At 37.8% G+C, this 27,266-nt stretch overlaps 1 protein-coding gene across 2 annotated transcripts in view; it reads right to left on the bottom strand.

Moving 5' to 3' along the window:
* LOC150082237 (uncharacterized) overlaps positions 1–27,266 on the bottom strand; it is a 142,506-nt gene that overhangs the window by 45,653 nt on the left and 69,587 nt on the right. For both annotated transcript variants that reach the window (XM_090379195.1, XM_090379194.1), the window contains exon 3: positions 39–175. In XM_090379195.1, the coding sequence (XP_090235321.1) occupies positions 39–175 (137 nt within the window). The remainder of the gene's footprint in view (positions 1–38; positions 176–27,266) is intronic.

A 27,266-nucleotide genomic window follows, 5' to 3' on the forward strand; every position in this document is an offset into this window, starting at 1 on the left:
AATCGCATTATGTTACTAAACCAAGGTTAGCGACCTACTTGTCGTTACCCTTCTGGCCACGAGCCAATACGACCTTGCAGAGTTCGTTCTCACACATCACTTCCTCCAGCCCCACTTCCGCATCCTTCCGTTGCATCCTCTCGTTATCCACGGATTCCTTGATTGCAGCTTCTCCCTAGAAAAAAGAAAGTGATATTTTGAGGAAAGTATTCGTGCTGATTTTAAGATAGCAAATACAGTTCTACCATTTACCCAGAAAACAAAACGGCTGCAGGGCAAAAATAGAAAACGCGTGTAAAACATGCTTCTTCCATGTAGTTGAACTTGTGTGTGAGTAAAGGAATTTGGGGAGAATTTCCACAACCCTTAGAGAAGGTTAAGAACGATGGAAACCATATCGAAGTTAAGTATTAAGGAATGGACATAGCGATTACTATTTTTGTGAAGAGAGTAAAGAAGGCAATAATTGATTCCAAATAAATTAACTGTGTGATTCTAGGTTTAAGATTTAAATACCATTCTGTGATTGTAAACTTATCCATAGTTGCTACCTTTTTACTTCGAAGTGAACAGTAGAAATGTTTATTTGGATTGGATTGAGTTTATTGCGTGTGTAAACAGAGCGGACACTAGGTATGGAGCAACTGGTTTTCGGAGACTCCCACCTATCTTGACCTTGAGGGGTTCACATCATAAATATTACACACACACACACACACACATCTGCCTAAAAATTTCTAATCACATTTCATTTTTCTCCGTTTTCATTAAAATAGGATCAACTGGTTTACCAAATTTGAAAATGTATAATATTATTATGTATAAAAATCAAAAAGCTGAAATAATATTTAAGAAATTTCTAGAACATTCGAGAATATTCCATGAAGGAGTAGAATATTCCATTAAAGTGTAGAATACTCCTGAATGTCGTGAAAACATTGTAGAAGGTTCCAGAATGTTTTAGTTGATTATAAAATATTCTAGAAGTCGGAGTATTACTTCAGTATTGTAAAAGATTGTAGATGATTTTAGAGTGTTTTTCAATAATATAAATTGAAGAGTAAGGGCTGTAACTTATAAAATCGAACGCCCGTCATTCAGAAATAGTGTTTGGTGTAAATTTTGTGTACTTCTTGAAAAACATGGCAAGGAACTGAGTGTTGGAAAAAAGGAGATCTATTATAACTCTGCATAAAGAAAGTTATTCCACGCGAAGTATTGGCAAAAACTATTGTTTCATTTAAAGGAGTACAAACTAAAATTCGACGATTTAAAGGAATTGACAGTTTAGAGCACAAACCACGATCAGGACGACCGCGAGTAAAAACAGAAGCACAGGATAAGACCATAACACTGTTTTCTAAACGCAATCGAAGACTTACTGCACCTGAATCGGAACTCAGAACAACAGAAAAATTCCCGTGTCTTCAAACTAAAACTTCCTTTTAAGCAAGCAAGACTTCATTGTCGTGTAGCGGTAAATCAAATCAAAAGACACAGCTGGCTTGGTCTAAGAGCCATCAACATTGGACAACTGAAGAGTAAGAACTACGTATTGTGAACAGATGAATCCAAATTTGAAAATTTCTGATCCAAGCACAGAGTTTATGTGAGACAATGAACTGAAGAAAAAATGGTGCGACATTGTTTAATGCCTACAATCAAGCAATGGTGGTGGTTCAATCGTGATCTGGGGCGTTGCTTCTGTTTTCTAAAATGGTGACATCGTCAGAATTGAAGAAATTTAAGAAACGAAGGCTATAAAAACATTCTTGAACATAATGCAATATACTCTTGACTTCTACTTTGTGGAAGAAATTTTATATTACAACAATACAATGAACCGAAGCAGAGCCCTAAGCTGTGCAGGGACTTTCTAGCAACTAAATAACAGGATGGGGTATTGCAAATTATGGTGCAACCACCTCAATCGGCTGATTTAGACCCAATAGAATTTTATTGGATCATCTAGACCGCCAAGTTGGTGAAGGCAGCCCATGTTCATAAAATTTATGGGGAACCTTGCAGATCACTTCGAATAATGTTAGCAAACACTACTATAAAATTAATCGCAAGATTTCCACATCTGTGTAACGCAGTGGTAAAATCTGGAGGAGGATATTTTGATGAAAAAACAATATAGTTGTAAAGATTAATCATTTCAATATTATTACTGTAAATTTTTGTGCTTAATAAAAAAAAATCTCAAAAATACTTTGTAGTGTGCTTTTTAATATTAAACCTTATATTGTCAGAGCTAATTTCAAAAAAAATAACGAAAACTGTTGTCATACGCTGTGATTCGTAACTTTCAGGGGAGTATATATATATATATATATATATATATATTGTATAATTAATGCTATTAGCCTTAAAAATTACTAAATTATATATTGCATGAATAAACATATGTCAATAAAATAATTTCCACATTACCATTTTTATTTCATTTAATTTTTAAACCATTACTTTATGCCGTCAGGAATCTCTAAAGAAAGGTATGGCTGAAATACACTGCCCTACCATTAATATCCGGACACACCTCCATGGATGAGGAAACAGGTCTTATGCATGCAACAGGTCACAGAACCTGCTATAAATATGCACACTGGGCTTAGAACAGATAATTGCAAAAGTGGGCATGCAAGATGACACGTTCAACAGAAGTACCTCAATAGTTCAACAGAATTTATCACCCCAACAAATGCAAGAAGCCGATTAACACGGTGTAAGGAGCGCGAATCCTGTTCTGTAGAGCAGTGGAAAACAGTCTTATGGACAGAAGAGTCAAAGTTCGCACTCTACCAGTGTGATGGCCGTTCCTGGGTGTGGCGAATGCCGGGGGAACAGTTCCTTCTGATTGTATCCTTCCAACAATGAAGTTTGGTGGAGGCAATGTCATGGTACGGGGCTTCTTTCATAGTTTGGCTTGGACCCATTAGTCGTTATCGACAAAACCATGAATGCTGTGCAATGGCAGGACAACCTGGATAGTTATGCACTTCCAACATTATGGCAATACTTCGAGGAGGGCCCATACCTGTATCAGAAAGACAACGCGCCATACCATACTGCTCGGGTCGTAACAGAGTGGTTTGAGGATATGGGTGTGGAAAAGTTGGATTGGCCAGCCCAGAGTTCTGATCTGAACCCTATTGAGCATCTTTGAGATGTATTGGATCGCCGAGTACGTGCACGTCGAGATCGCTCAAAGAACAAGGCCGAACTGGTGGCTGCGTTAAAGGCCGAGTGGAGGAACATATCTCACCTGACATTTTTAAAAAGCTGGTTGAGAGTATGCCGCGAACATTGAAGGCCGTCATAAAAGCAAAAGGTTTCAGCACAGAATATTAAATGACACAATAAAATCTCTTTTTTGTCTAAAGGCAGGTGTCCGGATTTTAATGGTAGAGCAGTGTATATGCAGTATAATAAATTCACATAGAACACTTACTTCGTATTAAAATTGTCTTCACAGCTTTCATTGTGCAAAATCTCGTATTACATCAGTATTAGCAATCCGACGTTTGAAGGTTTGATTGTAATATTGTAAGGCTTAAATGAATTGATTAAATAAAATTCTGATGATCTAGAAAGAGAGATTCTCTTTCTAGGCGACACCCACACAAGGGGACATACATTTATATCGAAAAAAAAAAGGATGGTTTCAGGATAGATGTGCGAAAAATTTGATTTTAGTTAGAACATAATAGATTATTGGATCACATTTCCATCTGGTGGGCAATTTGAATAAATTTAAAGGACAGACAAATGATTATAAAGGACGGACAACTGAAGTGGGCAGGGGTTTTTTTTTTTTTTTTTTTTGGCTAAGGCTGCATAATATGTTTTGCTTATGCAAGACAGCACGTTGTATAGCCTACTGTCTGTACAGGTGTCAGCAGTGCCTACCTACTGTAAAGTGGGTCAGGTACTGCTGACACCTGTTTCTGGCGTGGGAGGCAAAATTGGAATTCTAATTTTCAGGGCACTCTAGTCCTACAATCTTTCTACTTTCCCTGTATCTGGGTGGACTTCCCAGCCCACGGAGATCCAACGCTTCGGTCCCTCCCTATCTCCGCCGGAGGATGTCTTCTCTCCTCATCTTCCTACTTCTTACCCAATTTAACTCCCACTTTTTACTATCACCCTCACTCATACTTTTTTTTTTTTTTTTCTTTACTTGGTCTCCATCCAGGAAGCTCAGGCGACCCTGGCGGAGACAGGACAGAGAAAATAGATTGCCCGGCTCATCTCCCAGTGATGGTGGCGGTCAACGTAGAGTCCCACTAGGGGCCCTGCGGCAAAGTAGACAGAAATACAACAGACCATAACACAACTCTAACATAAAACACACATTACACTCAATTCTGGCTTTTACAGAGCACTGTATCTCTTCACAAGAGGCACAGATGTGGGAAACTACCGGTGCCACCTTATCCCAAACACTATGCCACTATGTTTAGCATAATTTGGCAATATTAATACTAAACATAGACAAACTTAATAACCATATAAATTACAGTTCTTTTGTAGAATGCCGTTTCCATCTAAAACACTAAACTTTTTCCTTATTGGCTAACTGTAGATTAATTATTTTGGAGTACAACAGGACAGGCTCAAGGGTATATTGGGGCCCCCATGATTGATTTTACATTTTGTTTACTTATAAATTATACGCAAAATAACACTAAATTTAAAATAAAAACTAAAACTCTTCATAAAAATTGTTAATTCAAACGAAAAAATAAAAATCAACCTCTTAAGCACAAAGTATACAAAACAAATAATGTCTATATGTGAAAGCAGAACATTTCGACAGTTAACAAAATTTATTGAAACTTTTGACAATTAGACATTTAAAGCAAAACTTTTCAAGCTTTTATATAAAAGGCTGCAAAATTTATTATCATATCTTCCAAATCAAGCTCTTTCAAAAAAATTCCTTCAATTGACAGCATTATAATCCATCCAATCTTTTCTGAGTCATCGTTGTCCTTAAATGCGATTTTATTTAAGGAAATAATTAAATCAAAATAATAATAATAAATCAATAAAAAAGGAAATAAGAAATAATATTAAATAACATTTATTAAAAATTTATAAATATTGAAATAATTTTAGATTTTAAGGTTAATACTTTTTACAAATTTAACAGAATCTATTCGAACGGATTTAGAAAACTTACCAAGTTGCTATCTTTTTTTCAATTAGTTATAAACGAAAGGCCCTACTGCCCTGCATATAATAACCTCATGAAAAAAGAAACAGGTAAAATAAGACATGGGATAGATGGAAGATGGCGCTGCTCGAACAGTTTTTAACATGTTAACACATGAAATACACAAAATTTTTCTTATGGGCTTTGTTTTTGGGAGGAGGGGGGGGACAGTTTGGCGTCCCTAGGCCAGTGCCTATTCGCCTTACCCTAAAGCCGGCCCTGTGTACAACCATATGAACTTGGATAACTGTATGTCTAATGGCAAACCTTTATTAGCTTCATTTTGATTGTCTTTTTGGTATTTGTTAACAGTTAGGGAGCTGTTATCTTTATAATTCTCCTTAATTATATTTCCACTATTTTCTTTATTTTTCTCTTTATTTTTATCCTTTCTATTGTTATTATTATTATTTTTTTTTTTTTATGTTGGTCCCATTTTTGGGCGGATCTATTTGGCCCTGTTTCAGGGTGGCTTTTTATTTTATTATTTCCTTATTTTTCCATTGTTTTAATGGTTTTTCTATTATTTTATTATTTTTGGCTTTTTTTTAAATTATTATTTCTTCTCTGTATTTTTATTTTTATTATTACTTTTTTTTTTTTATTTGATAGTACCTCATTCACAGGCGATTGGCTTCTGCCTTCCTGTAGATGCGGGATCTGTAGTTTGGGATGCCCTCCTGGAGGATGGAACTAACGTTTTTACGAAACACTTGTTTAACGAAATATGGATAAACCATCCCGCTAATCCAAGGTATGAGGAGTATATTATTTCAATCTTTGTTGTTGTTGGGGTCAACGACTAAGACCATATTGCTCCGTGTATACTGTCTGTAAATTGAGCTTGTTCTGTGGTCGACTTTCGTTTCCTGGACGAAAAACCCAAGTTTCTCCGAGGAAAAACCATGCTAACCTCGCCTGAAACCGACTAACTCAGCTACATTGTAAAAAAAGCCCATAAAAATTACTCACGTCATCGGCAGGATCGAACTCGGGTCTTCTCCACGCGGTGTGGGTGGAGAAGCAATTCTACCAACTGCACTATCCACGAGGGATTCAATCGTTGAGATTAAATACATTTGAAGTGTATATATTAATTTATAAAAGCAAGCAAGTATACTCATAGCTAAACTTTATGTCAAATCTGTTTATTTGAACTTATTTTGGATGATGGGGATGCTTGAAATTTAGGAAATATTTCATTTAAGAGGATAAGGTGGCATGATTGGGTACTGGGAAACAATCTTCCTCATGATTACTGCTTCCTGATAGTAAAGTGTAAGGAACTGCAACAGAATTTTAAACAGAACTGTGCTTTTCCAAGTGCACACTTTCTCCTCAGCAAGCATGTCCCTAGTTAACTAAATGTTCGCTAATGGAACAAATAAAAATTCAAGTAAATCTAGACTTTAGCAGTGCTTTCCCATACTCCAATAATATAATCTTGTTTCTACAACTTTGAAGAATGTAAACATGGAATATTGTCCCCAAATGTGAGAATAATATTCCATGGTAGGGAGAATTTGTGGTTTTCAAGCGTCAGTAGCTGTTTATAAGAAAAGGAACGCCAAGAGAGAAAGAGAAAACCAAGGCTTGTAAAAAATCTCTTTGTTTTCGTACACGTTTGTCCTTTTTTTTTTTTATTTATATCTCTTACCATGCTTTCATACCCGGGTACTAGGTATGTATACTCTGTGGGTGTAAAGATGTATAAACAATAGATACATAAATGTACTTTGAACATTAGAGAATACAGAATGAGAAATACATAAAAAACTGGCGACTGTCCTACTCAGAATAAGGCAAAACTATAATTGGTCATCCCAAGATTTAGAAGCATAGTTTATATTAATAGCAAATTAGTAAGTCATTGTGATAAGCATCATCTCCAGGTCAACATCAAGGCAACTGCTTTTCAATACTAACAATAGTTCGTCATTGGAGGACTACTGTCTATCAAGAGGTGGCAGTTCGCAAAGATATCTTGGTAGCACAGTAGACTACATTGACCAATAAACAATGCATTTAATGGGAACTGCCGTTTACTGTTGACTGAAGCAATGTAGAGCGAACTCTTTGTAAATAAAAGGGGGGCAACTTTGGTCACTTCTTCGCAGAGTTCGTTAATACCCTTCCCAGTGAAAGTGAAGCGCATGAGTTGCGTGGGTAGTTATGACTTGACCTCGCATTCTCCTCATATTCACTACAGTACGACGACTCTGTTAGCGACGCCGGTCAAGTGGAGCGTGCACTTCGACAATACTGCTATTGATAAAGTTTGGAAATGTCGTAGTTGTGCGTCTTACGCCTCGCAGCTTTCCGATATTTCATCCACCAATGTGCAGGCGACACAATTGCGGCTGAGGGTAGACCACCCATCTCATATGTCTGTCACAGTTATTGGCATGAAAGTGTCTCCCCCTGTCTCCCTTCGTCTCTGTGTCCCTGTAGACGTGATCTTCTATATTAAATCGGTCTCTACTGCAGATCCAGATCCATTGGAATGACAGCCTCTGTTAGTTCTGCAGAGGCAGTTCTATTCCCCCTTTGAAGAAGATTCAAGGCGCTTCGGCTTCGAATTGCATCCATCACACACGACACTATCTCTCGAAATAGTGGGTTCAGCAAGGTCCTTGCACTGGCCAGTTCTATATGTGTAGTGACCTTCAGATTTGTCTTCTTGACCTTTACCCTTTAGCCCAATTCAGAATGATGAACACCTCAACGGTTAAATGAATTCGTTCATTGAAAGGTCCGTAATGTTGGATGGCAGACATCAGGCGTCACTGACAGTTTAGATTGAAGGATGAACACAGACCACCCGCAGCGCCACGTGCGTTCTATCAATAAATCGCCACTTGTATTCGTCTTGGGCTTCGTGCCTCTCTCTTTCACACACGTTCATTGTACGTTGTGAGGTGTACGGAATGTTAAAATGTAACAGAGCTTTCCCGATATGTGGTTTATTGTGTGGTTGCTGAGCTGGCAAATACCCCATTAATAATTCACTACCTTTCTCATTTCTACTTTTATTTTAGGCCTGTGTACATTTTGGCGAACACGTCTGCCAGCATATTTAAATAAATGGAAAACATTATCGATGTGATAAAAGGAAAAGTGTACCCAAAAACACACACATACAACGGGGGGGGGGGAGTTTCTGGAGTAGATGCTGATCAGATTCCAAAAGCTAGAATTTAGCTGGTAGAAAAAGAAAAGGGGAAAAAACAATGAAAGTGAAACGTGACTTTTGTTTCTTAATTACAGTTTTTGTTGTGTGTAGTCATGGTAACATCCGATTATTTTACCGTAATGGGAGACTGCAATAAAGAGGGGGATAAATAGGAGAAAGTCCAATACATCACTGATTTTTCTGTTTGCTCTTTTCTTTTCCTTTCGATATTCTTGGCGTGGCGCCAGAAAAACGTCCCTTTTCATGGACTGTCTCTGACAGTTGAAATCAATCTCTTGAACCGATCCGTGATTCTGAGGCTTTCGATACAAAACAATTTAGGAAGAGGGCGGTCAGAAAAAGGTTGCAGTTGTGTGTGTATGTGTGTGTGTGTGTGCACCCGTGCTTATGGGCACACGAGCAGGGAAGGACCGCATACGTGATCTTCTACAGAAGGAATAATTTCTTTCTTCTGTGATTGACGTAGGGAATGATGTAATTAATCTAAAGGCTTTGTGATTTGAAAATGGCAAATTGAAAGTAAAACGCCTATCAGTTTTATTTATTATTTTGTTTTGCTAGTTTCAAAAATGTAATATCGAAGTTCCAATGTAACTCCATAATGAATTAAAACGAAAAAATAAAAATTGTGGTACCTATGGAAACAACGTACTGAATATTGGGGCAATTTACATAAAGATTATTCTAAGGTGCAGTAACAGGCGATCATAGTTAAAAACACCTTCAAGCTGACCTTTGTTTTACCTTCTGATATGACAATAAAGTTCGAAGAATGAAGCAATATAAAATTTTACTATAAATATACCAATTGTGTCTTGTGGGCTTCCTTCGAAATAATCTTGTGAGTGAATATACGCTTCGAGTATCACTGCCATGCGTCAAAGTTCCATTGAAAGTCGTTTAATGCGAGATTATTTAATTCCATGGCCATAACCTTTTTTCGGATCGCTGCTATTAATGAAAAACGAGTCCCCCGCTTGTAGATTTTTTAATCTTGGAAACGATTTGGTTTATGTTCAGCGCTAAGGTTTTTTGGGACCACCTTAGCACAAAATGGTCAACTTATACACGTTTAAGTTGATCGTGGTTCTAGCTCACATGACTGCTAAATACTGTGAAGGAACTCCTCTATGTGGCCGTGCCGGACTACAAACAGAATTTTTGTTTTACACAAGTTATGCGCAGTTGATGAGTATCCCGAACGAACATCATTCATCAAGACGATTCTCCCATGTGTAAATCTTTAGCTTTGGCCCTGGTAGGTAGTATAGTTGGTAGAATCGCCGTCCTTCCCCATACCGGGTGGAAAAGACCTGAGTTCAAGTCCCGTTGATGGCGGGAGGAATTTTTGTGGGCACTTTTTCGCAAAGTGGCTGAGTTAGTCGATCTCAGGCGAAGATAGGATGGTTTTTTTTCTCCCGGAAACTCGGGGTTTTTTGTCCAACAAACAAAAAATCGACCTCAGAGCACACGCGGTTTACAAACAATATATATACGGAGAAATATGGTCCTACACTGGTGTGCAAAACTTAAGGACCAACACTATTTCTAAAGGTTACAACCACAAAATCTTTACTTAAGGTACTCTTTACTGATGTGAGCAGATTCAGTCTCAGTAGCGACTCTGGACGTCAGCTAATCTGGCGAGAGGTTGGCACGCGGTATCACCCCGCAAACATCACTGAAAGGGATCTATATGGCGGTCGAGGTGTTCTCGTCTGGGGAGGCGTTATCTCGGATGGATGTACAGAACTCCAGATACTGGAAGGCGGTACTGTAACCGGTGCACGCTACTGTACTGAGGTAATCCTTCCCCGTGTGCGTCTGTTCCTAGGTGCCATTGGCCCCGAGTTCGTGTTTATGGATGATAACGCCACACCCCATCGCACTGCAGCTGTTGATATGCTTTTGGAAAGTGAGGACATTGTTCGTATGGATTAGCCTGCCCGTTCTAAATCCCATCGAACACAAATGGGACGCTCTGGGAAGAAGCCTAGCGGCACGTCCACACACCAGAAAATGTTCACCAGTTGAAGATGGCGCTGGCGTTGACAGAGGAATGGACGATGTTACTGCAAGAACTTATCAACAACATTGTTCTAAGTATGGACAGGCGGTACAAAGCCTGCATCGACATTAGGAGTGGACATATTTGCTACTGAGGATCACCTCTTCCCTTTGTTCCATCTTTGACAGTGATGCATCTGTATCATGGCAGCCAGTGCTATGTTTCCATTATTGAATAAAGTCCCTCTGTACCGCTTTGTTTCCGTTGTTGTGTCGGTGTTGCTTCCTTCATCATTTCTGTACCTCACGAGGTTCCTTTAGTATGCTTTTCCCATATCCAGGCCACTCCTATGAGAAGCTATAGATGAAAACCTGACTGGTCCTTAAGTTTTGCACACCAGTATAGTTGCTGATGCTCCTAAAATCCTATTACAACAACATCTTTATCCCTCTTAAAATTGTGACTTCAATATTGAAATCGTCCCCCTCCGTAAAGGTATCCAAAATATCATGGAATGTTTGTTCTCTTTCACCAAAAACCTGATGATTCTGGTCCACAGAATTTTCATTCATCTTCTAAATATGAATGAAATACACTACTTTCGCAAAACTAGCAATAAGACTACTAAACACGATCGATCGAAATTACACTTTCACACAATACTGACAAGAAATTATTTAAAAAAAAAACGTCCAATAGCAAAATCTGTGCTTGTGCTGCTTAATCACCTTGTAGATTTTTCAATCTTTAAACAACTTGGTTTACTGAGGAAAAAGTCATTCCTGGAACTCAGAAGTCGTCATTGTTTTTAAAAATGTCGAGACAATACCATTCTAAATGGTATTGACCTGTCAAGTGAGAGGAAGGGCAATAAGCAAAATGAAATCACGGCAGATCCAACTGAGGATCTGCCGTGGTTTCACGATGGGATTTCATGGTCAAAATTAGATAATGATTTTGTTTTTCTTCAATCAAACTGGATTTTGCTAGCCTCAGCCTGCAGCCGTATTCGCATAAAGATCCATGGGTTAAAATAAAATTTTAACCGATGACTAAATATTGCAAAGATCTGCCTATTTTCGCAAGAGAGAAGTAGTGGGATTTAGAGCCGATAAGAGACTTCGCAACTAAAGGAAGTAAAGTGTCTGCAAAAAGAGACAGCAAGAAAATTCTGCGAATCCCGAAGCTGCGGTCTCTTTCGATTGTGTCCATCGACGACACAACCTTATCTCAACCAGCTAGTAATGTTCTCATCTTCTTTGACCATTAAGAACGAACGTTGCCGGAGGGAGGGTACCGTAAAGAGCTTGTTAGAGAAGATGTGTCTCTGCTTAGAAACAGCTATTATCTGAGGATTGTGTCCTTTGCCTCTGCCTGCCAACCAAGTTGCCTGCCGACTGCTACGCAGTAATAACAATATCCGGAATCCCACAGAACGATGAACACATAATCACGTTCGTGTCACTTCGAAGAAAATAGAACTTTTCTTCCCCCATAATTGGACACCATATCTGACTTCAAGCGGTCATTATTTTTGTAAACACTTTCAACAATCGAGACGCAATGACCACTTTCATTGGTGGATATTGGGTCATTAATATAGGCTTACACTTGTAGTTACTGTGTATTTTCACCATCTTATGACGCTGCATGAAGAATGGTCCACTGAGGAGTCAATACAGTGATTCTGTGAGATGGTAGTTAATTAACTTGTACTTTTATTTACAGAGATATTTTTTAAATCTTCCCTGTATGTATCTTCCCTTTGTAAATCTTCCTTTAATTGATAAAAGTCAATTAAATTTGGTATACCAAATTTCATTGAACACCATTATTAGGATTCAACAGCAAAGTGTGTGAACTTATTGGTAAAACATGATATTTCTGAAATATTCAAATTAGCTCATGCGTACTCGAAAATGAGTAACCAGCAAGGAAGAAATTATAAAATGGGGTTGGGTATGGTTAACCTAATAGCCAGATAATAGTAAAAGCAAACCTCCGGAAGCCTTACTGGTAAAGCATGATACAAGTATTTTTGAAATATGCAAATTCGTTCTTCAGTACCTGAAAGTGATTAACCAGCAGAAGAAATTATAAATTTCTTGAGAAATTAATAAGAGAAATTTATAATTTCTTACGAAATTATAAATATTTGAAGTTTGACATAATTATCCTAGCAACTAAATAATACTCATAGCAAGCTCTCTCGAATCCAGGAGATCAAGCGATTCTTAGCTCATAAGATTTCCCAGCGTGGTTAATGATTACAAATTTGTCTCTCCAGAGTATTTCATAGATATTCAATCGGATTTAGGTCTGAAGATTTGTATGGCCACTCATTCCGGAAGCATTATGCCTTTCCACACATTTCTGACTACCCTCCGTGATAGTGTGGTTGTTTGGCTATGGACGCTTATCACTCATTTTGAGATGTCTAGGTTCGAATTTCGTTGGAAACTGGAAAAAATCTTAAAAGCTTCTTAAATCGGATGGGTAGTAAGCCGAACTCAGACAGGGAAAGCTGAGCTGAGCTTTCCCTATGAACTATTCCAGGTTTATCAAATGCACAACATGCAAATTGGCCTGTGAATACACTATGTACAATAATACACTGGCACAAACGTGAATGTTCCGACTGGAAATATATCGGCACTGCCTTAGAAAGACAAAAATACGGGATCCATATAGAATCAGTATCAAAATGTCTTGATTTGAAAATAAACTACTGGAAAGAAAAACAATAATCATAAGAACCAGTTACTTATTAAATTTATATATATATATAAGCTTTAAATTTAGAAAATAAATTTCAATATATTTAGTGAAACTGATTTCTGAATAGCAGGACTTCATACGCTTCCAGCAACAATTTGATCAGGCTACGAAACAATCTGTATTAAATTCAGTTCCAGGAAAAGCTAAGAAAAATATTTTTAGGGTGAGTAAAAATTTCATACTGCTTAAAATTTCTTAAATATAATTCTCCCTTGGAGTGGGACGGAATCCTTACTCCACGGTCCATGGTCTCGCGATTTCTTAAGCTTCTACTACATATCAGAAAAATGCGCACATGTGCTTATTTGTATTCAAGAGTTTGATCTACGTGCACAATTTCATTTACAAAGAATCGCGTGAAAACACTACTACACCTTAACTTTTTTTTACCAGTGTATGTCCACTTATTTGTAACTTGCTTTTCTTGTAGGCACAAAGATATTTTTAGGGTGAGTAAAAATTTTAAATTGCTTAATATTTCTCAAATATATATCTCTCCCTTGGAGAGGGATGGGATCGGTAAACCTTAAATTAATCTCATATTGGGAAACAAAGCTTTAAATACCTAAAAAGAAACTTATGTATGTTTATTCTCGAAAGCTGAGAAGCCTTATCATGCATTTCAAGCTCCATAGGCGGCTCCGTAGCCAGATGGGCAGGAGTGGCAGTGCGTAGCACACGCCTCTTGATTAGACCGGGGTTCGAGCCCGTAACGACCAAATACGGAGGATGCGAAAAGGTCAGGAAATGACCACCGCATATCCCCGGAGCAATATGGCCTTAGTTGCTAATGTTCCTAAAAACCAAATAACAAACAACAACAATAGCAAGCGCCATTTAACCCTATAATCTAAACCAAAATACACCTCTGTATTAAAATAAATCACCTAAATAGTTACAACAATTTCACTTTTTTGGAATGAGTTTCTTTTTGTACAAGATTTGATTGCAATGTAAAATATACAAACACGAATCTGGGCGCTTCTTGTACAGTATAATACTGCCAAGCAAGCGTACAAAACAGATGCTGATATCATAAGGTAGTCATCACGAGGTATTAGTTTGTCCACAGTTGCTGTGGACGAACTAATGTCTATTTAGAGATAAGGAACATATCCCCTCCATGTTCCTAATCTCTAAACATAAACTACAAGCAGATGAATTAGATGGGATGACAATGTGAACTTCGACAGTTAAAAATGACTTCCATTCTACAATGAGGATATATATGTGCTGGTGAAGTGATGGCCCATTAAGCCCCCTAAAGGGTGACAACCTCTGTTACATATGGCGGCCCTTTCGTTCCCCGAGTTTGCTTTTATACACACAGCAACGCCAAATTACATTTAATATTGGTCCACTTTAACTTCAGTGTGACTGTGGCCACTTGAACCTGTCATGGGTACAGTAAGCAGAATCTGCAACGGAAATTTGCTGCACTTAGAACGAAAGACGTCTGCCACGTGTTGTGGGAGTAGGTTGAGTAGGGTTTTAGTCGCCAAATGTAAGTGCCCGAGACCTTCATAAGTGACCAATTATGATGCGAAGCTATACTAAGTTCTACAATGAGTTTCAATGCGCGAGATATGCAAGTAAGATCTAACATGGCTGCCGCCTAGTAGTCATGTTGTGTAATCGCTAACTTGATGCCTTATTATGCTAATTAGAAGAAACTTTTTTCTGTTCTTCGAAGCCAGGTCTTCTCGTAATATATTCGGTCCTCTCCTTTCCCCCTAGTATGTGTGTCAGTAGTCGGGTTATACTTACCCAATTACGTCATATATCATAACCGCCACGCACTGTATCTGCGAAGGTCAGAGAACCGCCTTCTCTTTTTACGTCCAAGTGTGGATCACGAGCCCTGCCAGTAGGTGGTATTTGATTTCTCGTCTCGACGAGTCCATCAACAGCTCGGCTTGATAAGGAACGCCATGTACGGCGACACCACACAATTCCCACGTTCCCAGGTGCACCGAGTTCTGTTCCAAGGTCTAAGCTAGGAGATATTTCATGCATACAGATGAACCACAATGAAAGGATCCCATTTCCTGCAGAAAGTGATACGCGTGACCACGAGCACCGTCACTATCGGGAGGAAAAGTTTCATTAAAATTCAGAACTTCCGTCATAACAGGGTTTTTTCTTTGTATATAGATTCGATATTTTTCCCCTCGCTTTTGGAAAAAATAGTAATGTATATTTGGTTTCTTCCCTCCCTCCATCGGAAAGTAAACTTAATATAAAGCTGCATTTCTGTGTGTGTGTGTGTGGGTGGAGAGAAAGATGGAAATATATTTGGAGTTATTTGATTGCTGGATAGCATTTATTATTATTGGTTATATTAGAATCAGATACTTTTTCTGGATGTTTTTCAATCAACGAATGCAAAACTGTCCCAGATGTGTGATATTAATTTGTTCCATTTATTTAATAACTTTTTTCATAAATAAGTTTGACCATGGCATTTTTCATTTTACGCTGAATTCTGTTGTCTATTTAATCTAAAAAGAACGGGTTTTTTTTAAATCAATAAAAAGTTTTTAATTTATAAATAAACATTTTATTATGTAAACCTCGCCAAAATTGTATTTTCAAACATAGTTTGTTTATTTGATTATTCAACAACAGGTTAATTTCTAAAGAATTATTTTTATTATGTAAACATCGACAAGACTACATTCGAAATATAATTTGTTTACTGAAGAAAAGCAATTTTTGTTAAGTAAACGATCTCAAAAATTTTATTTCAAACAAAAATTGCTTGTTTGCTTATGGAAAACATTTCTTAATTTATAGATAAGTAATTTTTGATATGTAAACACCGCCAGGATCGTATTAAAAGTAAAATTATTTGTTGAGGAAAGGAACAGTTTTTATTATGCAAACATCGCCAAGATCATCACTATAACGTCAATAACAGTGGTTAGATGAATTTTAATGACAAATAATATTTAAAAAAAAGAAAAAAAAAACAGGTGTAGTGACGCACCATTAGTATATTTTATATACTTCTACAAAAGACTAGGTTATAAAAAAATATAATTTTTTTTAAAATAAATATTTAAACCTTTAAAATCTGCAAAATCACAAGGGACATGCGTAACAAAAATCTCAAATATGTAAACAAAACGTAGTTTTTCTCTCTCTCTCTTTCAAATGAGCTACAAAACATATCACAAACTGTTACAATTTAACCTAATAAATAAAAAGCTATGCGTAATCAGACCACCACCAGAATATACCCACGGTGAGATGGATTGTAGAAACTGCCTCTTTCTGCCTACTCCCCCGCATAAAAAAAGTGTCCTGTCCCCGTCTCGTGACATAGCCCATTCCGCACTTCAAAAGACACAAAACATGCCGTCATCTGCTTCCCGTACACGTGCCGCATGTGTGCATAAACATGCATTCACTCGGACAGTTGGCGATAAAAATAAGCAACTTTTTTTTTTTTTTTTTTTCCTACGTAGACGTGAACCCACGTAGCCGGATGCGGTAAAAAAAAAAAAAAAAAGGAAAAAAAAGTCCGATCCCCCACATAAAGAGTATCGTAAATCTTCATTTAAAAAAGAGAGGGCAAAAGAGAGAGGGAGGGACGGAAGAAGGGAGAGAGAGAGAGAGAGAGAGAGAGAGAGAGAGGGGGGGGGGGGAATGTTGTAAAGTCAATTGATCGGTAATGATATAAAATACTGCATGCTAGGGATGTCACATTTACTAGCTTCATTCATTTATTTTAATGTTGTATGCAAGCAATTTAAATCTTATTTTTTCTCCGTTATATTTGCCAGCTACTTCTCTGGTACATTTTATTTATCAGTCAAAAAAATAATAAATAAATAATTCAATGCGCGACCTTGTGGACAAAACATTAACTACTACAATCGAAATTATTAAATTGGAAAATTAATGTGCATTTAGGATTTCCGATCAGTGGAGGGGATGAGATATGTTTCAATAATTAGCTAATTAATTATATAAAGTAATAGTATTAATTAAGTTAATGGAACAAACTAATAATGCAAATTAAACTAATGAAATAATAAATTAATAAGTGATAAATTAAAAATGTTATAATTACAATAAATTTATACATTTGTAAATATTAATGGATGAAAAAAAATGATTCGTCTTTTATGCTATTTAGCTTTTGTGAATAATTCAATTTACATTTAAATTTACAAAATTTTGTTTTTTTTGTCATATTAATTAATAATATTGTTATTAATGATGTGATATTCAAGTAAAATTAGCTAACGATTTTTTAAGACTGAAAACTTGCATATTATTTACAACAGCCATGAAGGCTTTTTAATGTTATGTTGATGCCATCCTGAGACCATGTTTCTGCCATTTCTGCTCTCGTGGGTAGCACAGTTGGCATAATCATCGTCCTCTCCACACCGGACGGAAAAGACCTGAGTTTGAATTCCGTCAATGACGCGAGGAATTGTTATTGATCTTTTTCATAGCCTAGCTGAGTTAGTCGGTCTCAGGCGAGGAGTGCATGTTTCTTTTCTTTTCTTTCTTTCTTTCTTTCTTTCTTTCTTTCTTTTTTTTTTTTTTTTTTTGTTGGGAACTTGGGTTTTCGTCCAGCAAATCGAGCACGAAAAACCCGAGTTTTCTTCAGACCGACTACATTTGTACACAACACAGATAATGTCAATGTGTAGACCTATTGTCTCGAGCTGGCTGCTGTGCTGGGCTGATGGAAAAGGGTTCCTGACGTCTATGGTTGAAGGCTTTTTATTTTAAGGATTGCAATGTTGCCTTCCGATTTTCCATGTATGGAAGGCTGGACAGCTGTGGTGGGATATATATTTTTTTTCATTGCTAGTTTTGCCTCACGGTACCCACTGACAGACCCTAGTCGCGTCTGTTTCCCCACTGCCCGTAACGATGCTAAGCTGCACAAACTGATCACACGGTTCACCACTTGAAGTCGCTGAGGTCCCTTGCTTTTCCCATGGTGTACCTTTAATAACTTCGCAGAGTCACTGCGGCTCTTCTTTTAGGTCTGTCATAACAGGCAACCCACCACATCAAGGGCTATTTCATTTGTCTACAACAGGAGACGTTGGATAATGAAACCTTAAATCCTCTAATAAAATGATATGGCAGGGTAGATAAAACTGCAGACAGTGAAAACTTACGAATACTATATGAAGCAGACGTACCTTTCATGAGGTACACACTGAATATTATACAATCTGCATTTAAAATGTTTGGGTTTTTAAGATTCAACTAAAATTCCACTCCAACAACTTTTAATTTTTGTTAGGCGCATGGAGTTACAAATCAGACCTCGATTGTCTATCGATAAAATACTAGATATTCCCACTTTTATTTTATCACCGCTTACCCCGAATTCTTCTAGAGAATTCAGAACTCTTTGCTACAGTCCTTACCGCCATGCTGTGTTTCTAAGTAGCTCTGAAGAACATTGAGCATCTTTTTGACTGATTCACGTTCTATGTAAAGAAAACAAAACAACCTCAGCTATATTTAAACAATCACATGTTAGAAAATATGCCAAAGTATAAATTTTGTTTTCCAAAGGAGACCTGTATGAGATAAATCTATTCGGATCTTATTTAGTGCCTCCTAGTTTTATCTCAATTAATCCTCTGTCTATATTTCCCGCTATTTTTTTAAATCTGTAGTCAACAGTAAAGGGTAATAAAGTATTAATTTGGAATCCTATAATGACTCCTGTAATCATTTCGTTGATTGATTGATTTATTTATTTGTCGCGTGAACACAGTCGCTTTTATACCTGTTCCTTACATATCGATGGCGGGTATGGTTCATTTTCCCCAAATTCTAGGGATATCCGTATACTCTTGACAATACAGCGTCTGTGTGCATCGCATCAATTTGTGGCAGCAATTAACAAGCGCAACTCCACAATAGTGCAATAGGTTTGAGTTCTGGCCTTATATCCGGCCAGAAACTGATTGGTTGGTTGTTATAGGGTTTTAGGCGTATCAGTTAGGCCATATTAAGTCGTATATAATGTCTGTAAATTGCGTGTGTTCTGTCGTTTATTTGCTGTTTTTCTGGACGAAAAACCCGAGTTTCCAGGAGGAAAGACCATGCTACCCTCACCTGAGGCTGATTAACTCAGCTACGGAGTGAAAAAGACACAAAGATTCCTCGCGTCATTAACGGGATTCAAACTGAAGTCTTTTCCAACCGGCATGGAGATAATACCAACTGAGCTAATCAGAACGTCAGAAACTGAAGGACTTGTTTTAAAAAAAGAAGAAAATAATAAATAAAATAAAACACCCCCTCCATCATTTAATCAGTTAACCTAGGGAATGGGATTTATCTCCTTGTTTTCCAGTTTTCGCATAACTTGCAAATCGCTCTTTAACTTATATTTTGTGAGGCCATGATGAACGATAAGCTATATGATTATCGACCTAAGTGGCAGAATCAATTCGCTTTCTTTCTAACAACGGTATGTTGTTAGAAAGAAAGCGAATTGTTGGTATTCTAACTTCCATAAGCCCCTACATATTGTTAGTTACAACCATTGATTTCTAATCAACTCCTGCATCCCCGTTTTGAGACAACCACTTCATTCCAGAGGTTAGGGGTAGTCGATCCGAAGAGGCTTCCCCATTGATTTAATCCTTTCAACGTCATGCTTACGTGCTGATGAAAGTGAACCACGGTATTGACCGACTTTGACAGTACGGCAGTATACTGTTTCCCGGAAAGCGCTGTTTCCGAGCATCCTTCCCTCACTATCAACAAGGCAGTTTGACCTTCGCTCCTAGAGGATTATAAGATGCTATACGATGAGAAATAAACGCACGAAATTTGACTTCGAGCGTCAATTTCGGAAAGCAACGTGTGCGATACTTTACGGCAGGCCATCAACAAGTTCTAGAGGCTCGTAAATGTCCATTGGGACATTTCACGCATCAGCAAGTATTAATAATAAGGAGAGAATGGGAAAATGTTTTTTCAGTGGACCACCCAACCGGCACCCACACACAACAGACCACCCAGGAAGCTTTGGGTGCAAAAGTAGTCGAAGTTATCCGAGTAATTTTGTAATGGCTAGTTGGTAAGAAAAGCAGTTTGTTTTAGGAAGCCTAGATTTGCATCGCAGATGGCGCTGATAGGAAACGTTCTTGGATCTGAGATGAAAACCTTTTTTTATAAGGACTAACACCTCTAATAAAGAGACAAAATAAATTATGTCCAACTGCGATGAAATGTTCAAATGATGGTGACATCTCCTTGTTTCAACTGGCTGAGTGACAATTTGAATGAAAATATGGCGCCTGCTGCTGCCTGCATAGACACGCGATCCTTTCTCTGAAAATCCGAAACTCTTGACATTTCCAGTGAGAAGGCAGGGGATGAAGAACGGAGGGATGCCAGCGTAGGAACCACTGCTAATCGATCATCTTTCTTATGCTAGTCTTTTCCGGGAAGTGGAGTAAATACCAGCAGGGAGTGATAAATAAAGAAGTGTAGCGATAGTACATTTCTTGGTGCTCTGTACATAAAAGTTGATGTGCCTTTTTGACGGCAAGAGTTGGCTTGTCAGCTGACACTCACATAAAATCAACTGTGTGGATGACGAAGCCCTGGAGGCATTAGAAACCATCTTTTTATTACCCAATTTCGTCTTTCTTTTTTTCTTGAGAAAGTGCCATAGTCTGTTTTGAAAGCATCACTGTTCACATTTTGAAACAGCACACCCCCATCTAGTCGTGCGAAAGTACGAATATAAACCCCCTATTCCTACTACACAGCTCTCTGATCTTTTATTTTTCCACGGTTATAAATATGTCACTTCTATTTCCATAGTCAGTTACCCGCTGCTATGAAAACAGTCGCGTAAGTGGTAAAAATATTTCTTTTTGCATCTAGTGATTTGTTTCCAAACACTCGAAAAGACAGTAGTGTCTTTGAGTGGATCTTTAATAGGTGACACATTTCGTAACTAATGCTTACTTCATTAAAGGAATCCTACTAGTCGGGTCCTTTTAAAGAGAGTTTTTCGGGAGCGAAAAAGAAGCACGTGCCAAAAACAGAAGCGCTTTCTTCCATAAGAAATGACCTGGAAGGACTCGAAGATGAAACTCAAAATTATCTACTTGTTAGCATAGACTGGATTTAATTTTCTATTTTTAAAGACAGTGTATCCGATTCCATATATAACTGGAGCATACGTTCTTGATTTATGCACGCATTTCAGAAGTAACCCTATTTTATAAATAAGGCTGCATATACTGTATCTGAACCGAAATAGCATTTAACAAAAATAAATAAATAAAAAATTGGGATTTTTATGACAGGGGGCGCTATTTATATATGTTCATCTATCAAAACAGTCAGCACATTTTGAAAGAAAGTAGCTTATCATAAACTCAGTTTCTCTACTGCTGCATGAAAGTTACCATAACAACAACATTTTCACCGTTGCCATGGTTTCAACTTCTACTAAGTTACACAAAGAGCATCCAAGCAAGACGTGTAACATTTAATTAATTAGAATGTAGGCAGTTCCCTGCACGGTAGCCCAGTGGATCCATCCCTGTATTTTCACGCTATGTGGAAATGGCTAGGATTCGAATCTCGTGAAGATGGGAGGAATTTTTATGGACTTTTTCCACACCCTAGCCGAAAAAGTTGGTCTGGAACGAGGACTGCACAGTCCTCCCCTTCCCCCCTAACTAGGCTTTTTTTTTTTATCCAGAAAAAAACAGACAAACTGACCACAGAATACAAATAATTTATCTGTGTTAAACGTGACATTGCGTGTTAAATGAAACATGTAATGTTTCATTTAACACACGTATTATGTATTACATGAAACATGAATCATTCTAATCATAAACTACATTCAGAGTGACTGGATTTCAACGATGAAGGTTTTGAATAATAAAGGAAAGTTGTAACGTGCAAAACTTGAGAAATTATTTTTGGGACACCCTGTATTTATCACATGTATTGTAGAGTTTTAGGAGCATCAGGGACTAAGGCTATATTGCTTCGTGTATGTTGTCTGCAAATTCCGTGTGTTCTCAGGTGATTTTCTGTTTGCTGGACGAAAAACCCGAGTTTCCGGGAGAAAAAACCACGCTACCGTTGCCTGAAACCGACTAAGTCAGCCACGTTGTGAAAAAGGCCCATAAAAATTCCTCACATCATCGACGGGACTCGAACTCGCGGTGTTTCTACCCGATATGGGAAGGATGGCGATCCTACCAAGTGTGCGACCCACGAGGGCGTATTTATCAGAAATTCTTGCTGAGGATTAATATATTGTTGCTCGAGCAAAGTAACAAGCTTAATTTTTCACAACCATGATAAGTATTGGGCATAAATTTTTTTTGGATCCTAACATATTCAATGAAAAATTTAAGCAATCGTGCAATCAGAAACTTTACCTTTTTTATTATCAATGCAGAAAATCTGAATAATGAAAGCACTCGAGTTGTAATGCAAGGTTTAAAATTAATGAATACATTTAAGTCATCAATTTGTATAATTAAATTTTCTGCCCATCAATTTTAACCCAATCAACATTCCAACTAATGAAGTGGAAAGATCTGCGTATAAATGGCAACATTTTAACTTCACTAAGCACTGGGGAAATGGCTGAATGTTTTATGATTGCCGTGGAAGAGAGTTCTAAGGAAAAAAAGTTCTCCAATGCTGAAAATAAAAGTCTAACGTGTTGCATTTGTTATCCTCAGGGAAGTAACAAGCATTTGGGGTTCTCTGATGTTTCTGAACATCGTTAGAGAATGCTGCTACAGTAATGACCTACAAATTAGTTGTAATTAGAGGTTCTCGTTGTATGTGGCTAAGCCTTGCAAATGGGAGTTAATCAGGATCCCAATGGACAAGAATCATAATCCATCAAGATAAGCGTAATTATCTCTTTTAAGCGTACGCCGAGCTAATTAAACATCTTTCGTATGTGACTTGTACTAAATGAGATCGGTAGGTGAGAGATGGCCCCTATTCAAATCTGAAGTTTCTCTTTTATAATCATGCTCGTGTGCCTGAATAATTCACAACGGCAAAATAGCAATACTGGTCATCGATAACTGAACATCAGAGACAATTGGTTGGAGAATTAATTAGTTTTCAGTCAATATCTGCCCGTGAGAACTATTCTCTAATAAACAGATCGATTCAATAATTCGATTTTTAGATATATTTTTTAATAAAAATCATCACATAACAGAAAATGGGAAGCAGTACCTCTAGTAGCGAAGGTATAATAGACATTTAAGTTGCTATAAAATTTATTTAATGAGAATTAAAACAATATTAAATATATCATCAAAAGCCAGTGATGCAACTATCCGATGTTTCGTCAGGAAAAATGCACGCCACCATCTTTATAAACCACTACAGACTACACTGTACGGGCCCTCGTGGGTCGCACAGTTGGTAGGATCGTCGTCCTCCCCACACTGGGTGGAAAAGACCAAATTCGAGTCTCGTCCATGACGGAAGTAATTTTTATGGGCCTTTTTTCACAACGTGGCTGAGTTAATCGGTCTCAGCAGAGGGTAACATGGTTTTTCCTCCCGAAAATTCTAATTTTTCGTCCACCAAACAGAAAATCGACTTAGGAATACGCGCGCAATTTACAGACAATGTACACCGAGCAATATTGCCTTAGACGCTGATGCTCCTAAAACCCTACTACTACATCGTACGTTAACTCTATGCCGTTTCTCATTGGCATTGAAGGTTGACACCTTCTTTGAACCTTTTAAGAATGTCGAATCTTTTACAGAACACAGAAGATTAACTTTCGTTCATTGTCGTGTTCATCGAAGCAAATCATATTGCGCCTCCTAGAACTTAAAATTTATATCATTTTTGCGCCCTTAGCAGTAATTCATCGGGTAAGGGTCCCAATTGTCCATGCGGCACGATCCTGATAATGGTTGCGAAACTTGCGCTCTCATCCTGCCAAACTGGGAAAGCGAACTAGAATACAACCATTTATAATACTCAATATACTGAAGGACTCATGGTTGTTTAGGTTCAAATTCTAAACAACCTGTATTGAAAAATGTTCGCATTACACACACAATTAGACTCTATGAGGATACATCTAGACCAAAGCTCAACTAACACACACATTTATTCAAGTCATTCAGCTCAATAGCTTCTCCTATAAACAAGCGTTAACTGCAAATCCACGGAAATGGCGTCAGATTTATTAAGATGACTTCTCTGCCCCCTACCACCTTCTCTTCGGGGAAAGAGTCATCAAATCGAATGTGTGGGTTACTCTTAAACATTCTCACCCCAACTTCTCCATCGATTTCACTCGATAATTACTAAAAGAAATTGGTTGTATTCAGTGGATCACAGCTCCCCTTATCTTCCATCCGATTTGCCTGACTACATACCAGGAAAGATGGGGACGCGTAGCCCTCTAACGACCTATTGATAACGTCATTCAGCACCGGCTTCCTCCGCCATAGCTTAAGGCAGAATATTGAATATACCGACACAATAGAACATATCTTTGTCGGTGCCACTAGAGGACTCTCTCTCACATTACTTTCATTCTTTGCAACCACAAGCAATGAACGGATTGAGAACCTCTCTCTACGGACAGCATTCCAACGTGTACTGTGGTTTAAAATCTTTAATCAACAAATTTATCTTGATTAACGTACTTTTATATAGTCTACACCATCTCTTTCTATTCTATGTGGTCTGTACGAACTGTGGATATGTCTGTAGTGCGCAGGAATAGAAAGCACCCAAAAGGAATTTATGCTCAAGTTATTCAGGCGACAACGATGTCGCTTTATGGCCTTTATTCGTCACGGCTTTTATTTTAGTTTCATTCTTAGCGTTCCAGAACGAAGTTAAATCCCGAGTCATGTCTCTGAAGTTCCGGGAAGGAACTTCAGAGACATAAGCTAAGCGAGAGGAGGAAACGGTTCTAAGAGTACAACTTTGGGGTAAATAGTCCTTTCTTGAAGTAACTACTCATGCACTTCGTTACGCCAAAAAGAACACGTTTTCCTTTTGTAGATCTCAAGATGTTTCCGCTTTCCTGCTTGCGAAATGGAAGAAGAAAAGGGTAATCTTGTAAAGGGTGAACACGATGTTCGTGCGGTCAAGTGTATCTTTTTTTTTTTTTTCTTTCTTTTTCCGGGAGGTTTTCGTGGACATTCCATCTTCTGTTTGATGAAATGGTTGCCTTGGAAACCATTCCACGAGTAACGAAGAGAACAGCCATTTACTTGGACAGAAGATTAAGTATAGTCTACCACCCCTGAAACCTCACTTGTTTGGACTGACAAAAACGAGCTCGTTTTCTCAAGACATTTATCTTCACGAAAAAGCTCCAATACATCTCAACAAAGACAGACTAAGATAGAGAGAGAGGGAGATTAATAAATTATTTTTTGTAATATATCGATGCACATTTGAAGAAGCAGTCTGCGTACATGCTGTGTGAAGTCTGTTTTTTTTTAAGTACGTTTATGTATCTGTGTAAAGCCCGTCTTGATCTTTGCAGTGTCCGTTCGTCCGTCCACATGTAATAACTCGATTCTCCTAGTGAATGAATTATCATGAAAGTTTATATTTTTAGCTTTTCTTTTTGCAAATCATTAATTACTACTATTTGTTAAATCACCTGAAATGTAAAGCACCGTTTACTAACTTGTAATAGTTTCAAGTTTTAGGGAGAATCTAACCTCCTGATTTCTTCCCTCTCCTCTTTATATATGTCTCTGGGTGTCATTATACCAGCCCTAATTTTTATTTAGCAGGAAAATGCACATAAATCATTTGGAGTAGATTAAAGTATAAATATATTTTTTTCCCCCAAATTTAGGAGACTGTCACATGATTCTTCTGCATTCCTCCTGGTATGAATGAAATGTTACACTAACTTCCCGGCCACTCTATTAGGACCATGAACACAGTGTTGAAACCATTTTGGACACAAATTGAGTCAGGTGGCTTTATAATGCTTTCCTGCCCACGTCTCATATCATGTGACCTCTCTCATTTGCATATTTTCCCGCAGATTGTTGCATATATCCCAACTTTCATGGTACTTTTTTTCCCGCAGATTGTTGCATATATCCCAACTTTCATGGTACTAATAAAGTAACCAGTCGGTTTAGAAAACCAACTAAAAAGACATTAGGTCTAACAAATGAACCAGATTTAAATGGTAATAAATTGGTAATAATTCTCTTCCAAATAGTTGGACAAGAGTTTGCTGCGTACCAAGTCTCCTCATCAACTGAGCAGTCATCGAGCTAGGTTATTTAAACAACGTTTGGACAGCTGATCAGCCCAGGCGATGTATCCTCCTAAAAGCTTCCTCTTAAAATAAAACGTCAGGATATGCTTGTAGAACCAATCTAAGAGGAACTGGCAAACAGAGATTGCCAAATACAATACAACCTGAAAAACGACAGTCAGAGTATGTCCATTGATCAATATATGGAGATGGGAAGTGGAGGGCATTTTTTTTTTCTTTTTTTGCATAAAGATGGGTCTAAGGGTGCATTTGAAATAACCTGCTTCTACGGTTATACGATCGTAACCTCTGGAGTGAGATGGCTAAGAAATAAATCAATAACCTCATTCTTCGCATCCATCCATCCATTGATTCTTCGCATCCATTCTTAAGGTACGTGTTATAGACGTGAAATCTTATTCAGAAGTTTCTGTCAAAGGCCTGATTGTTAAAGACAATACATTCCAATATATTGGTATGTTGTAGACGATAAATTTTTCACTTAGATAAAAAGAGCATTCGCGGAAAAAATAGTCCCATCCAGAGGTGAATAGTTTTGAAAGTTTCGACCATAATTTCTGGCAAGTGCTACCAGTGTTTAATTTAGTAGACTCTGACAGACCGGGTGTAGTGGACAATGAGAGATATATTTAACTATAAAAACACATTTCCAGCAGCCCCTATCAATTGCAGATGTGAGTCACTAATGTCATCTCAAGCAGACGGATGTACTTGAAGTCCAGCTGAAGCCGTGTAGTGTACCGGAAGTTCTTTGCCTTGCAGGCATCTCTTG

Source organism: Mastigoproctus giganteus, chromosome 8 (genome assembly GCF_048544385.1).
Source record: "Mastigoproctus giganteus isolate SK-2022 chromosome 8, ASM4854438v1, whole genome shotgun sequence".
Lineage (NCBI taxonomy): Eukaryota > Metazoa > Arthropoda > Arachnida > Uropygi > Thelyphonidae > Mastigoproctus > Mastigoproctus giganteus.